This window comes from Lemur catta, chromosome 14 (genome assembly GCF_020740605.2).
Source record: "Lemur catta isolate mLemCat1 chromosome 14, mLemCat1.pri, whole genome shotgun sequence".
Lineage (NCBI taxonomy): Eukaryota > Metazoa > Chordata > Mammalia > Primates > Lemuridae > Lemur > Lemur catta.
In genome coordinates, this window is record NC_059141.1 from 64,427,500 (window position 1) to 64,443,540 (window position 16,041).

The window sequence follows — 16,041 nt, forward strand, 5'->3', positions numbered from 1 at the left end:
TCAATCTTTTCGAGGTATAATTATGTATAAAAATCTTAATCCTGCAGATAAAGATGGTTTTCTTTCTTCCTTTCCAATTTGAATCCTTCTATTTCTTTTTCTGTCCTTTTCTTTTCTTTTTTTGCCTGATTGCACTGCCACGCTGTCAGTAGCTCTGGAGGCAGCACTTCAGCACTTCATTCCTCCCTGCTCCCTCCCATGCACTCCCCACCCCATGCTCACTTGCTGTAAAGAATGATTAGTAAACCGCGAAATGAAATTTCCTCATGGTAACTTTACTTACACTATGAATATTGGTTATCATTATAGTTGGGAAAAAGAAACAATAATATTCCTTAAAAGAAACTAAAAACAATAAAAGTTCTTAAAAGGCATAAAACATGCCAAATAATTAATAATAGTCCAAGAATCTTATACTGGGAATTTGGTCACAGAAAGTATAGATTTCATAGGGAGGAACTCCCACCCTGGGGGTGACTATAGGGTGGCAAGAGTCAATCAGAATTGAGCTTTAGAGCTTTAGGGCTGCTGCTTTTATTCCCATTTGTCCTAGTATAGGTCCAGAGAGTGGTACATGATATAACTGTCACAAGAGTTTGAAGCAGTCCCAACCCTTGAGGAAAGAATTGCCAGGACAAGGGACAAGGTGTTGAGCATATCATTTAAAATTCTGTGTTTTGGCATCTTATACCCAACCTGGAGTTCACTGTGAAGAAATGGTCTTTGTTAGCACCTGTTTCAGGTTTGAGATAGTTTGAGATAGACTGAAAATAGCACCCCAACTGAGAATTTGAGAATATGTGTAGTATTCATTGACGCTTTTGTGTCACCCTAACTCCTGAAGAAAAATGTCCTGCTTTTATTGCCTGTGGAAACCAGACATTTGTGTTTTTTCCTCTTAGGATCAGTTGGGATCACTTAATACCATATTGGAGCCTTTTTCTCTATTCTAAGTGCTGTATCCTGGAATACATAATACTTTTTTAGGTTTCCTTTTTTTCAGGGTTAGCTTCCTGATTTTCTACACTTCAGCATCTTCCCCAGGAGTTGGAGCGAAACCTTTATCTCAGGGACCTGACCATAGGTCCCTAAATGTCTTTCACGGTCTTTCCCTCAGGGACTGAGTGTGTATCATGCAAGTAAGACCTCTGGGACTTCCCAGAGTTCTTATGGTGGATATGCAGATTAATTACCTGGGGATGCATACACATTTTTCGTGGAGTTAATGAATTAATCCATCAAACATTTCTTGAGTGTCTCCAATGTGCTGGTCACTGACAATAAAAAACTGAAAAATTTACAGTTCCTGTCCTCAAGATGCTTATAGTCCAACTTGAGGAGATGAATCCAGAAATCATTATAAAGCATATACATTATAGGGGAAGCACCTATAGGACTCACTTAGCCAAACTTGAGGGGAGGTGGGAAATACGGTAAAAGGTGTACTCTATTTCCTGAAAAATTTTTACTTTTGTAGACTTTATAGATTGCCTCAACTTTCAATACATATATGTTGATAGAGAATTGTATGATCTTACATTGTTACTGATTTACTACAGTGGCTGCAACTCAAAAATTGAATCGAATGTTAATCATCTTACTATCAATTTGTTTTTTCTATTTGTTCTAATACATACTAGATAACATGTAAGGGAACAGAAATTCATCTAGCTTGATTTTTGTGTTTCTGTAGGATTAACTCTGACTCACTGCACTGGTGTTAAAATGTCACAAATGGACATGCATTTCTGATTGAAGCTGTTCTGGAAGCATTGCTGATTTTTATGGAAGATTTGAAACAGGTGACTGTTGGTATGGGTTGATACGGATTTCAGTTTACTCATCTGTATATTAGAGAGAGCTTACTAATGTGTATGTGTGTGTATTTATATAAAGAGCATAAGTTGTTAGAGTTGAGGGCCATTCACATATTTATTTATGGAATGCAGGGTATAGCATATTTAAATCCTAGTATTTAAATAAGTGTCTCTAGTTATCAAGGAATATCTTAAAATTGCTTGATTAAATTTCAGAGGAAATTCATTTTAATTGTCTTTAATTAAAATTGTACTGTTTTAAATATTTTTAATCACATAGCTGAGAGGCAGAAGCTTGGTTGTCTTCGTAAAGTGGTTCTTAACTAACAGTGGGGTCTTTAACATCTCAGGTCTACCTCCAGGGAAGGTTGGTCACTGGAGTCCCTTACCTTCTGCCAGTCACAAGGCCACTGCTGTCCTCCTTTTAAAAAAAAAAGGATATTGTTTTCCCCTCATCAAAGTAGAGTTTTTAAAAAAATTAACATGTGACTCATACATATTTGAAATGAAATGATTTTAATCAATTTATTAATTAGTGATTTAGTGAAGAAGCCAGGAAGATGGCAAAGGTAGTTCAAAGAACACTTTGAGGATCTGGGTTTTTATTGGCATTTTAAACCAGTGTTAGAGTAAGAATGCTAAGTTAGCTTAAAAAAACCTAGTTAATGCTGGACAGGGCAATAAATGATAATCTTTGGTGTTAGCTTTTTTATCAGACAGAAATTATTTATATTGCTACTGGACAACAAATCTATAGGTTACCATGTAATTTCACTAAGTCTAGGCATTGTAATCCATAGTAAACATTGAGTTGAACAAAGTACAATTTCTCTGCATAAGTAATCGTTTGGATGGCCTGCCACCATTGTGTGACACTGCAGGGACATGCTACCTATCTTTTTGCCTTACATCTGTGTTTTAAATATTTTTTTAAACATCCTATACTCAAAGTTTTAAAATATGTTTGTTTCACATTAACTTTAGATTCAGATTACAGTAATCCCATCTCATTTGCAGGTAATTAATGAAAAGGTCTCCAGACAAAAAAATATTCTTGTTTTTAACCAATGAGAGCAATGTACAGGCCAATTACTACAAAGATTAGAAAAGAAAAAAATATTTTTTCTATCTGAGGACTTTTTATAGTTTGAATGAGCATAAACTCCTTGAATACAGGCTCTGTAGTTAATTATTATTTATTCAGTATTGAATGAATCCCCAGCACCTGATTTAGCTTAGGTTTGGCATTTAAAGAATTGAGTACTCATTGAGTGACACTGACTGAATTAATGAGTAATAATATGTCAAAACTGTGGAATCTCCAGTTGTATAATAGAAAATCTATTGCTTTGTGTTTGACCAGGTGAACAACGATTGTGTGCTGGCCCCTGGATACTAATTAGACCTTCTGCCTGACTTGCAGGACACTAAGGCTTAGTATCTGCAGAAGCCTTTTACCCATCTCATTTGGGCTATGGGGACAACATGTCTTCACCCAGGAACTTTAGAGCAGATGCTGGTAGGTGCATTGTCCATGGCGGGGGGTGTAGGAGCTAGAGGAGCAGATAATCCCTCTCACACTACCGATTTGCGTGGGGACCACCTGCGGATTGTTCACCTGTAGATTCTGATTCCCTGGATTTGGAGGGGTTCAGGACTCTGCATTTCTACCAAGCCGTCACACTTAGAGTACCAAGGATTAGACTCTAGTGTTTTATTTTACTCTTTTCATATAACATTTTTTCCTGATTATAAATGTAATATAAGTTTATTGCAAAGAATTTGGGAAACACAAAAAAGCACACAAAGAAGACAATAAGACAATGAAAACAACCTATAATCTGCCACAAAGCTCTGCTTATTTCCATAATTTTCTTAGATGTGAACTAAGGGCATACACATTTCTAATGCTTTTGGCATATCATACTAATGTAGTGTTTTAATTAAATGCTAGCTGTCTCCCAGCTGTCCTGGATTATCATTATCTTGCCTTGAAACATTAGTAGCTTGCCATCATTTTTCTCTTTCTTTTACGACTTACCTCACTCCTCTCATGTTCAGTTCAGCTCCTAGTCCCTCTCACCCCACCCTCCTCTTCATTGTTGCTTCCTCCCCTAGAAGTTTTTTTTTTTGCAGATTTATTGAACTATAATTGACAAATAAAAATGTGTATATTTTAAGGTATACCAATTGTGTACATTTGATGTTTTGATATGTATATACATTGTGAAATGATCACCACAGTTAAGCTAACATACCCATCACCTCACATAGTTACTGTTTGCTTTCCTTTGTGTGTGTGTGTGTGTGTGTGTGTGTGTGTTAAGAACATTTAAGATCTATCCTCTTAGCAAATTTTAAGTGTACAGTACAGTATTGTTAACTGAAGTCACCATGCTGTACATCAGATCTTCAGAACTTTTTCATCTTGCATAACTGATATTTGTACCCTTTGACCAACAACTCCCCATCTCCCCCTTCACCCTGTCCCTACCCCTAGCAGCTATTCTACTGTTGCTTCGGTGAGTTTGGTTGTCTTAGATTCCCCAGACAAGTGAGATTATGCAGTATTTGTCTTTCTGTGTCTGGTTTATTTCACTTAGCATAACGGCCTCCAGGTTCATCTATGTTGTCATAAATGGCAGGATTTCCCTCTCTTTTTAAGGCTGAATAATATCCTATGATGTTTGTGTACACCACATCTTCTTTATCCATTCATCTGTTCAGGGACATTTAGGTTGATTGCATATCTTGGTTATTGTGAATAGTGCTACAATAAACCTGAGAGTGAAAATATCTTTTCAACATAACTGATTTCCTTTCCTTTGGACATATACCTGATAGTGGGATTGTTGTAACATATGGTAGTTCTATTTTTATTTTTTTGAGGAACCTCCATACTGTTTTCCATAATGGCCACCAATTTCCATTCCCACCAACAGTGTAGAGGAGTTTCCTTTTCTCCACATCGTTGACAATGTTTGTCATTTTTTTTTATCTTTTTGGTAATAGCCATGCTAACTGAGGTGATTTTGATTTGCATTTCTGTGATGATTAGTGATATTAAGCCTTTTTCATATATTTGTCCATTTGTATATCTTGAGAAATGTCTATTTAGATCTGTTGTCCATTTTTAAATCAGATTATTTGTTTTTTAACTGTTGAGTAGTTTGAATTCCTCCTGGGTATTAATAGCTTACCAGGTGAATAGCTTCTAAATATTTTCTCCCATTCTTCAGATTGTTTCTTCACCCTCTTGTTTTCTTTGCTGTGCAGGAGGCTTTTAGGTAAACATAAAATCCCATTTATCTATTTTTGCTTTTATTGCCTGTACTTTTGAGGTCTTAATCATAAAAATCATTAGTCAGAACAATGTCTTGAAGCATTTCCTTTATATTTCCTTCTAGTAGCTTCATAGTTTCAGGTATTACATATAAATCTTTTTTTTTCCCATTTGGAATTGATTTTTTTATATGGTGAGGGATAGGATTCTAAGTTTATTCTTCTGCATATTGATATCCAGTTTTTCCAGCACCATTTATTAAAGAGACCGTCCTTTCCCCAATGAATGTTCTTGGTACCTTGTTAAAAATCAGTTGGTTGTAGATATGTGGGTTAATTTTGGGGTTTTCTCTTCTGTTCCATTAGTCTATGTGTCTATTTTTATGCCAGTACCATGCTGTCTTGGTGACAATAGCTTTGTAGTATATTTTGAGTCAGGTAGTGTGATGCCTCCAGCTTTGTTCTTTTAGCTCAGTATTGCTTTTGCTATTTGGGGCCTTTTGTGGTTCCATATGAATTTTAGGATTGTTTATCTATTTCTGCGAAGAATGTCATTGGTATTTTGATAGGGATTGCCTCGAATCTGTAGGTTGCTTTGGGTAGTATGATCATTTTAACAATATTTTTGCAATCTATGAACATGGGATATCTGTGTCCTCTTCAATTTTTTTCATTATTGTTGTATAGTTTCCATTATAGAGATCTTTAATTTCCTTAGTTAAATTTTTTTCCTAGGTATTTTATTTTATTTTATTTTTTGCGGCTATTGCAAATGGGAATGCTTTCTTGATTTTTTTTCATGTAGTTCATTATTGGTGTATGGAAATGCTACTGATTTTTGTATGTTGATTTTGTATCCTGCAGCTTTACTAAATCCATTTAATTTATCAGTTCTAAGAGTGTTTGGCGGAGTCTTTAGGTTTTTGTGTATATAAGGTCAACTGCAAACAGGGACAATTTGACTTCTTCGTTTTCAATTTGGATGCCTTTTGTTTCTTTTTCTTGCCTGATTACTCTGGCTAGGACCTTCAGTACTATGTTGAGTAATAGTGATGAAAGTAGGCATCCTTGCCTTGTTTTAGGTCTTTGAGGGAAGACTTTCACCTTTCCCCATTTAGTATGATGATGGTTGTGTTTAGGTATGCTCCTTGTGTACCAAATTTGTTCAGGGTTTTTATAATGAAGAGATGTTGAATTTTATCAAATGTATTTTTGCATCTACTGAGATAATCATATGATTTTTGTCCTTTATGCTGTTGATGTGATGTGTCATGTGTATTGATTTGCATGTTTTGAACCATCCTTACATCCCTGAGATATATCCCACTTGATCATGCCGTATAATCTTTTTGATGTGCTGTTGGATTTGGTTTGCTAGTATTTCATTGAGGATCTTTGCATCTATGTTTATCAGGGATATTGGCCTATAGTTTTCTTTTCTTGTTGTGTTCCTATTTGGTTTTGGTATCAGGGCAATGCTAGCCTTGTAGAATGAGTTTGGAAGAGTTCCTTCTTCTTCAGGTTTTTGGAATCATTTGAGTAGAACTGGTGTTTGCTGTCCTTTAAAAGTTTGGTAGAACTCAGCAGAGAAGTAAACTGGTCCTGAGCCTTTATTGTTAGGAGACTTTTTTCCCATTTATTTTTTATTTGTACAGGTACAATTTTTCCTACATTGATATATTGCATAATGGTGAAATCAGGGCCTTCAGTGAGCACATCAGTGAGGCAGCACACATTGTATCCACCAAACAACCTTCCATCGTCCGCCTCCCTTGACCCCCACTGAGTTTACATTGTCCATCATTCCATACTCTGCTTCTATGTATACACATTATTTAGCTCCCGCTTGTAAGCAAGAACATGTGGTTTTTGTCTTTCTGTGTCTGAGCTGTTTCACTTAAGGTAACAGCCTCCAGTACCATCCATGTTGCTGCTAAAGAAATGATTTCATTCTTCTTTTGTTTTTACAGATAAATAGCATTCCATTGTGCATATATACTACTTTTTAAAATCCAGTCATTCATTGATAGACACTTAGGTTGATTCCATATCTTTGTAATTATGAATACTGCTGCATTAAACATCTGAGGTGTTTTGCTGGATCATGTGGTAGCTCTATTTTCAGTTCTTTGGGAAATCTCTATACTGTTTTCCACAGAAGTTGTACTAATTTACTTTCCGACCAACAGTTTATAAGAATTTCCTTTTGTCTGAATCTTTACCAACATCTGTTGTTATTTGTCTTTTTAATAATAGCCATTCTGATTGGTGTAAGATGATATCTCATTGTGGTTTTAATTTGCATTTCTCTGAGGATTAGTGATGTTGAACATTTTTTCAGATGCTTATTAGCCATTTGTTTGTCTTCTTTTGAAAAATGCCTATTCATGTCCTTAGCCCACTTTTTATTACTGATTCAGTCTTGTTACTTATTATTGATCTGTTCAGGTTTCCTATTTCTTACTGGTTCGATCTTAGTAGTTTGTGTATAGAAATTTATTCATATTTTTTAGGTTTTCCAATTTGTTGGCATATATTCATAATAGTGTCTATAATGATCTTTGGTATTTCTATGATGTCAGTTATGTCTCCTGTTTCACTTCTGATTTTATTTACTTGGGTCTTCTCTTTTTTTTCTAGTTAATTTACCTAATGGTTTGTCCATTCTTTTAATCTTTTCAAAAAAATAACTTTTTGTTTTATTGATCTTTTGTGTCTTTTTTTTAGTCTCTATTTTGTTTATCCCTGCTCCGATCTTTAGTATTTATTTTCTTTCTATTGATTTTGGGTTTGGTTTTTTCTTGCTTTTCTAGTTCCTTGAGGTGCATTGTTAGGTTGTTTATTTGAAATACTTTTTGATGTAGGCATTTTTTGCTATAAGCATATTTGTTTTCTGATTGTTTTATATATTCTTTATTTCTTCTTTTTTTTACTGTTTATCTGTGTGGTTTGGTGGTTTTCTGTAGTAATATGATTCCTTTCTCATTTGTGTATTTGCTCTAACATTGAGTTTTATACTTTTGTTTGTTTTCATGAAAGTTGTTATCATTCCTTTGCTTTTAGATGTAGGACCCCCTTAAGCATTGCTTAACAAACCCATCTAGTGGTAATGAATCCTTTGTTTTTGCTTGTCTAGAAAAGATTTTATTTCTTCCTCATATCTGAAGGATAGCATTGTTGGGCATAATCTTGGCTGTCAGGGATTTTTTTTTTCAGCACTTTGAATATATCAGCTCAAACTCTCCTGGCTTATAAAGTTTCTGCTGAAAAATCAGCTTTTATTCTAATTGAGATTGCTTGTGTGTGACTTGATCCTTTTCTCTTGATGTTTTTAAAATTCTCTCTTTGTCTTTGACTTTTGACACTTTAACTGTACTGTGTCTCAGAGAGGACATTTTTATACTGAAACTATTTGGGATCTTTGAACTTCTGGGATCTAGATGTCCAAATCTTTCCCAAGAATTGGAAGTTTTTAGCTATGATTTCATTAAATAGGTTTTCTGTGCTTTTTCTCATCTTTTCTTCTTTTGGAATTCCAATAATGTAAATATTTGTTCACTTAATGATATTTCCTAAATTCTGTAGGATTTCTTTATTCTTTTTTATTCATTTTTCTTTCTTTCTCTCTCTTTTTTTTTTTGTCTATTTCAAAGACATACCTTATAATTCAGAAAGTCTGTCTTCTGGTTGATCTAGTCTGTTGCTGAAGCTGTTAATGGTATTTTCATTCAATGTTTCACCTTCGAGATTTCCATTGGTTCTTTGTATGATATCTATCTTGATGCCATTAAAAACATTCGTGATTCATGGGAGGAGGTCAAAGTATTAACAGGAGTTTGGAAGATGTTCATTCCAACCCTCATGGATGACTTTGAGGGGTTCATGACTTCAGTGGAGAAAGTAACTGCAAATGTGGTAGAAATAACACTACCTTAAATTAGAAGTGGAGCCTGAAGATGTGACTGAATTGCTTCATTCTCAGAATAACTTAATGGATAAGGAATTACTTCTTATGGATGAGCAAAGACAGTGGTTTCTTGAGATAGAATCTACTCCTGATGAAGATGTTGGGAACATTGTTGAAATGACAACACATAATTTAGAATGTAATATAAACTTAGTTAATAAAGTAACAGAAGGGTTTGTGAAGATTGACTCCAATTTTGAAAGAAGGTTTACTGTGGGCAGAATGCTATCAAACAACATTCTATGCTACACAGAAGTCTTTTATTAAAGGAAGGGTCAGTGGATATGGCAGCTTCATTGTTGTCTTATTTTAAGAAATTGCTACAGTTACCCTAGCCTTCACTAACCACCACCCTGATCAGTCAGCAGCCATCAACATTGAGGCAGGACCCTCCACCAGCAAAAACATTATGACTCACTGAAAGCTCAGATGATCATTAGCATTTTGTAGCAATAATTTTTTTACATTGTAGTATATGTACATTGTTGTTTTAGACATAATGTTGTTGTACACTTAATAGACTATATGATAGTGTAAACATAACATATGCACTGGGAAGCCAAAAAAATTGTGTGACTGTAATATTTACTTTAGTGTGGTATAATACTGTAATATTGCACTATTTGCTTTAGTGTGGTGGTCTGGAACCAAACCTGCAATATCTCTGAAGTATGCCTGTATTTGCCATGTCATTTTCCAGAAGTGGTTAAGTACTTTACCAACAGTATACCAGGTATATTGTGACCTCAGCAGCATTTGTATTATCACAGCAAGAAGAAATCTTGCTAATTTAATTCTTGTGAAATGGTGCCTTCAGCTTCCTTTATTTTACACTTCTCTATTATCCAGGATTATTTATCTCGTTCTGTATGTTGCTCAATTTTTTTAATCCAGTTGATGCTTTTTTTTTTTTTTTTTTGAGCTAAGCGTGGACTAGCAGTTCTATCAATTAATGGTTGATTTCTTCCTATCTGCTGCTTAGGAATCTGACAAAATGTTAAATTTTACTGGAGTCTTTTTAAATATAATTTTGACACAGTTTCTTTCCTATTTTACACCTTAAATGCTCCATGCCTTTATTTTAGCTTCCATAAAAGGAACAAAAAAAGCACACAAAAAGATATTTGAGACACCCATTTATTTAAAACATTTGCAAATTAATATGCAAGCAGCCAAACTGGGTGAATTTCCTTAAAAGAAATTACAATGAAAGTAGCAATTCTCATATTTTATTGGCAAAACCTTTTATATTCTAAATATATTTTTCTGTATTCAAGAAGTACTGCATAATGCTATGCTAATTTCTAGTTTTATTCTTTACTGCCACCTAGTAAATGGTCTCTTTTCTCAAGGAAAGAATGACTTGGAAAATTGAAAAGTTAAAACAGAGGAAGATAGATTTAAAAGTCCAAAATAAGAGAGAGAACACCAAATTGCCTTAAAGGAATTAAAATATTAGGCACAGATACAGTCCCTCATTACTTATTAAAAGCATTTAGAGTGCAGCTGGAATTTGTATTCTCTTTTCTGGGCTCTCCTAGGCTTTATTTAAATTCTTGTTAAAGTTCTTGTCTTATTATATAATTTTATAATTATTTTTATATTTCCCTATTGAAGTGTAAGCTCCTTGAGGATAAAGGTTGAGTCTTTTCCTCTTTGTTTAAGCAAGCTCAGTGCTTCGTATATTGTAGATATTTAATAAATGTTTCTACAATACGTTGCTTTTTAAGAAATGAAAATTTAGTCATCTGGATTTATAACAGGTTATTACCAAACAAATGGCGTGTGAGCCCTTAGAAAAGAATGACATGGTCTTTAGGAATTGACTGAGTTTCACTGTGAACAAGGCAGGTTAAACCAGCCTCTAACTACAGTCATCTAGAGTAGCCGTGGGTCGAGAGGAAGCTCTCCTCATCTTGTTGGGGTAGGCACTCTCTTTTCTGTTGCCCCTAAGATTAGGATGACTCTGACCACCAAACCGCAAGAAATTCTCTGCCTAGAGTACTTGGTGGTTCTGTAGCCTCTTTTGGAGTCCTGTTGCAAGGCCAAATAGGTGCTGGAGTCTAGCAATGCCTGCTGAAATAAAAAAGTCATCCCTTTATGATACTGAAAATGGTAGAATATACAGGAAATTAACTTAACTAGTTTAACAAGGTCTTTAACAAGGTCACTTTAGTGGCCCATTGTCAAAACCTGTGTAAAGATCTTCAGCCTTTGCTATATTTTAGGCTCCTTTAAAACTTAACCATGATGACCTGAAGTTTCTGATGATCTTGTTGCATCAGGTCCAATATTCTAAATTTTACAGAATCATGTAGGGCCTGAGTCAGCTAGCCCAGGGTTTATGCTACTCATTGTCAATTCTTGAATATGCTGGAAGAATCTCACGCTTCCTGGGACCATAACATAATTCTCACTATAGTACATGTTCTGGCAAAAACAGACCACTTATTTCTTGGTGTTGGTTCACTTTCAGCTCCTCACTTTTTCTTAAGAGATACTTCTCTCTGGCCTTTCCACCCATGTGTCTGAGAGAGGGTCACATTTCTATCTTGTACTTCTTAAGGTCCTCAAAATTCATTTCCATCTGTTAATAAGCCAAATGGAGTCACTGGGAAGTATTTAAAGGAGTCACACTGGGAAGGACTTATTGGTCCTGTGCCTTATGTAGTAAGATGACAGGCCACATACCTCCCAAATGTGTTAATGTCCATCAAATAGTTAAATTAGTCCACACATCTTTCATAGTAATTATGTCTTTCACTCCTAATTCTGTGCTCTATCTAGAGCTATCCTGACTTTGATCATTGGTCAAGGAATCTCAATCCACAAGAAGGATTTATAAATTACCACACCAAGGGCTACTACTAGGCTTCAACAAATATAGCATTGCTCATGGAGATATTCTGTGTTTTCTTCTAAAAGCTTTATTGTCTAACCTTTCAAATATAGATCTATGATCCTTCTGGAATTGAGTCTTGAGAATGGATATCCAGCTGAGTCAGCACCAAGTATAGAAAGAATTTTTTTTGGTATATTCATGAGGGATATCAATACTCTTTTCTTGTGATATTTTTGTCTGGTTTTGATAGCAGGGTAATTATAAAATAAAATGTTTTGAGAACTATTCTCTTTTCCTTTGTTTTCTGGAATAGTTCGTGTAAAAGTGATACTACTTATTCCTGAAATGTTTGGGAGAAATGAAATCATATAGGATTAGATGTCTTTTGCAAGATTTTTTAATGCAAATTCAGTTTCTTTATTCAGATATTCTATTTCTTGGAGTGTCTGTTCATAATTTGTGTCTTTGAATAAATTTACTTCCCTAAACTTTTAATTATATTGGCTTAAAGTTTTTAATGATATTTCCTTATTATCCACTTCAAGTCTGTAGGATATGTAGTGATATCCCCTCTTTTACCCAATTCCTAGGCAATGCTGACCTTAATACCTTTTACCCTATTTACTGTGCGCATTCCTTCCATGTACATGCCATGTATATGTCCTGTTTTAATTCCATATACATGTTATCATCATTATTATCATTGTTTTAGACAGTAGTTAATCAAAAATTTAACATTTTTGTTTCTCTATATATTTTTTAACATCTTTGACTTTTCTTTTCTTTTTTTTTTATTTCAGCTCATCATGGGGGTACATAAGTTCAGGTTATATACATTATCCATGTCCTGCCCATCCCCCCGAGTCAGAGCCTGTAGTCATACCTCCATCCCCTCCCCCCACCCCCCACCTTCTCGAGTCAGCACCTTCAAGCATGACCATTCCCCAGACGGTGCGCAACGCACTCATCATGTAGGCATACACCCATCCCCTCCCCCCACCCCCCATCTCAATCTGATATCTAATTGGTACCCTTCCCCGATGTGCATTTAGGTGATGATCAGGGAAACCAATTTTCTGGTGAGTATATGTGATGCTTGTTTTTCCATTCTTTGGATACATCACTTAATATAATGGGTTCCAACTCTCTCCAGGAGAACCAAAGAGATGTCATATCACTGTCATTTCTTATAGCTGAGTAATACTCCATGGTATACATATACCACAGTTTACTAATCCATTCGTGGATTGATGGGCATTTGGGTTGTTTCCACATCTTTGCAATTGTGAATTGTGCTGCTATAAACATTCAGGTACAGGTGTCTTTGTTGTAGAATGACTTTTGTTCTTCTGGGTAGATGCCCAATAATGGGATTGCTGGATTGAATGGTAGGTCTACCTGAATCTGTTTAAGGTATCTCCATAATGCTTTCCACAGGGGTTGCACTAGTTTGCAGTCCCACCAGCAGTGTATGAGTGTTCCTGTCTCTCCGTATCCATGCCAACATGTGTTGTTTTGGGACTTTTTGATAAAGGCCATTCTCACTGGAGTTAAGTGATATCTCTTTGTGGTTTTGATTTGCATTTCCCTGATGATTAGGGACATTGAGCATTTTTTCATATGTTTGTTGGCCATTCTTATATCTTCTTTTGAAAAATTTCTATTCATGTCCTTTGCCCATTTTTTGATAGGGTTGTTTGATTTTTTCTTGCTGATTTTCTTGAGTTCTAAATAGATTCTTGTTATCAGACCTTTATCTGATGTGTAGTATGTGAAAATTTTTTCCCATTCTGTAGGCTGTCTATTTATTCTCGTGACTGTTTCTTTGGCTGTGCAGAAGCTTTTTAATTTAATCAGGTCCCATTCGTTTATTTTTGTTGTTGCTGTGATTGCCTTAGGGGTTTTCTTCATAAATCCTTTGCCTAGACCAATGTCTGTAAGAGTCTTTCCTACATTTTCTTCTAGAATTCTAATAGTTTCCCCTCTAAGATTTAGGTGTGTTAGCCACCTTGATTTGATTTTTGTGAGAGGTGAAAGCTGTGGGTCCTGTTTTAGTCTTCTACATGTGGCTATCCAGTTTATCCAGCACCATTTATTAAATAAGGAATCTTTTCCCCAAAGTATGTTTTTGTCAAAGATTAGATGGCTATATGAGGATGGTTTTATGTTTGGATTTTCTGTTCTGTTCCATTGGTCTGTGTCCCTGCACTTGTGCCAATACCAAGCAGTTTTAATAATCACAGCTTTGTAGTATAGTTTGAAGTCTGGCAAATTAATACCTCCCATTTTGTTTTTGTTGCTTAAAATTGCTTTTGCTAAACGAGGTCTTCTCTGGTTCCACACAAAGCGTAGAATTATTCTTTCTATATCTGTGAAAAATGATGTTGGTAATTCAATAGGGATTGCATTGAATTTGTAGATAACTTTGGGCAGAATAGTCATTTTAACAATGTTGATTCTTCCGATCCACGAGCATGGTATGGTTTTCCACCTATTTACATGTTCTACGATTTCCTTCCTCAGTGTTTCGTAGTTCTCCCTATAGAGGTCCTTTACCTCCTTAGGTAAATATATTCCTAGGTATTTTATTTTCTTTGTTGTGATTTTGAAGGGTATTGAGTCCTTAATTTGGTTCTGTGTTTGACTGTTATTGACGTATACGAATGCCTCTGATTTGTGTGTATTGATTTTGTATCCTGAGACTTTACTGAATTCATTGATCAATTCCAGGAGTCTCTTGGTTGAATCCTTGGGATTTTCTAGATATAACATCATATCATCAGCAAAGAGTTAGAGTTTGATCTCTTCTTTCCCTATTTGGACTCCCTTGATTCTGCTCTCTTGCCTGATAGCTCTCGCAATGACTTCCAATACTATGTTGAAAAGTAAGGGGGACAGTGGGCAGCCTTGTCTGGTTCCAGTTTGAAGTGGGAATGCTTTCAATTTTTCCCCATTCAGTATGATGGTGGCTGTGGGTTTGTTATATATGGCTTGTATCATTTTTAGATAGGCCCCGTCTATGCCTATTTTGTTAAATGTTCTTATCATAAAAAGGTGTTGAATTTTGTCAAATGCTTTTTCTGCATCTATTGAGAGGATCATATGATCTTTATTTTTGCTTCTATTTATATGGTGAATTACGTTTATAGATTTGTGTATGTTAAACCATCCCTGCATCTCTGGGATGAAGCCCACTTGGTCGTGATGGATTATTTTTTTGATAAGCACTTGGATTCAATTTGCTAGGATTTTATTGAGAATTTTTGCATCTATATTCATAAGGAATATTGGTCTGTAGTTTTCTTTTTTTGTTGCATCCTTTCCTGGTTTTGGTATTAAAATTATGTTGGCGTGGTAAAATGTGTTGGGGAGAATTCCATCCTTCTCGATATTGGAGAATAGTTTATGTAGTATGGGCACCAGTTCGTCTTTGTAGGTATGGTAAAATTCAGGTGTGAACCCATCTGGTCCAGGGCTTTTCTTTTTGGGAAGGTTTTTTATTGCTGTTTCGATTTCAGATCTAGATATTGGACTATTCAGGAATTCTATTTCTTCCTGGTTGAGCCTGGGAAGGCTGTGTGTTTCTAAAAATTGGTCCATTTCCTCCTCATTTTCCAATTTGTGTGCATAAAGATTTTTGTAAAATTCATAGATGATGTCATGTATCTCTGTGGCATCGGTTGTGATTTCTCCTTTCATGTTCCTGATGGAGGTAATTAGAGTTTTTTCTTTTCTGCTCTTGATTAGCCTAGCCAGAGGTGTGTGAATCTTGTTTATGTTTTCAAAGAACCAACTTTTTGATTTATTAATCTCCCTTATGGTTTGTTTGCTGTGTTTTTCATTCAGTTCTGATTTGATCTTAATAATTTCTCTCCTTCTGGTGGGTTTGAGGTCGGTCTGTTCTTCCTTCTCCAGCTCTTTGAGTCTATTCATTAGATTGTCTATTTGTAAGTTTTCTGTCTTTTTGATAAAGGCATTTATGGAAATAAATTTTCCTCTCAGGACTGCTTTAGCTGCGTCCCACAGATTCTGATAAGTTGTGTCTCCATTGTCATTTAATTCAAAGAATCTTTTGATTTCCTCATTTATAAAATAATCATTCAGGAGAAGGTTGTTTAGCTTCCATGACATTG

The 16,041-nt window shown here is 35.3% G+C and overlaps 1 protein-coding gene across 2 annotated transcripts in view; it reads left to right on the top strand.

The window, feature by feature from the left end:
• Positions 1-3,180: 3,180 nt before the first annotated feature.
• The window catches only part of PTPN20 (protein tyrosine phosphatase non-receptor type 20), a 102,429-nt gene continuing 89,568 nt past the window's right edge, over positions 3,181-16,041 (top strand). The window contains exon 1 of one of the 2 annotated variants that reach the window (XM_045567828.1): positions 3,181-3,336. In XM_045567828.1, the coding sequence (XP_045423784.1) occupies positions 3,292-3,336 (45 nt within the window). In that variant the 5' untranslated portion in view covers positions 3,181-3,291. The remainder of the gene's footprint in view (positions 3,337-16,041) is intronic. The other variant, XM_045567827.1, reaches the window with a different exon arrangement.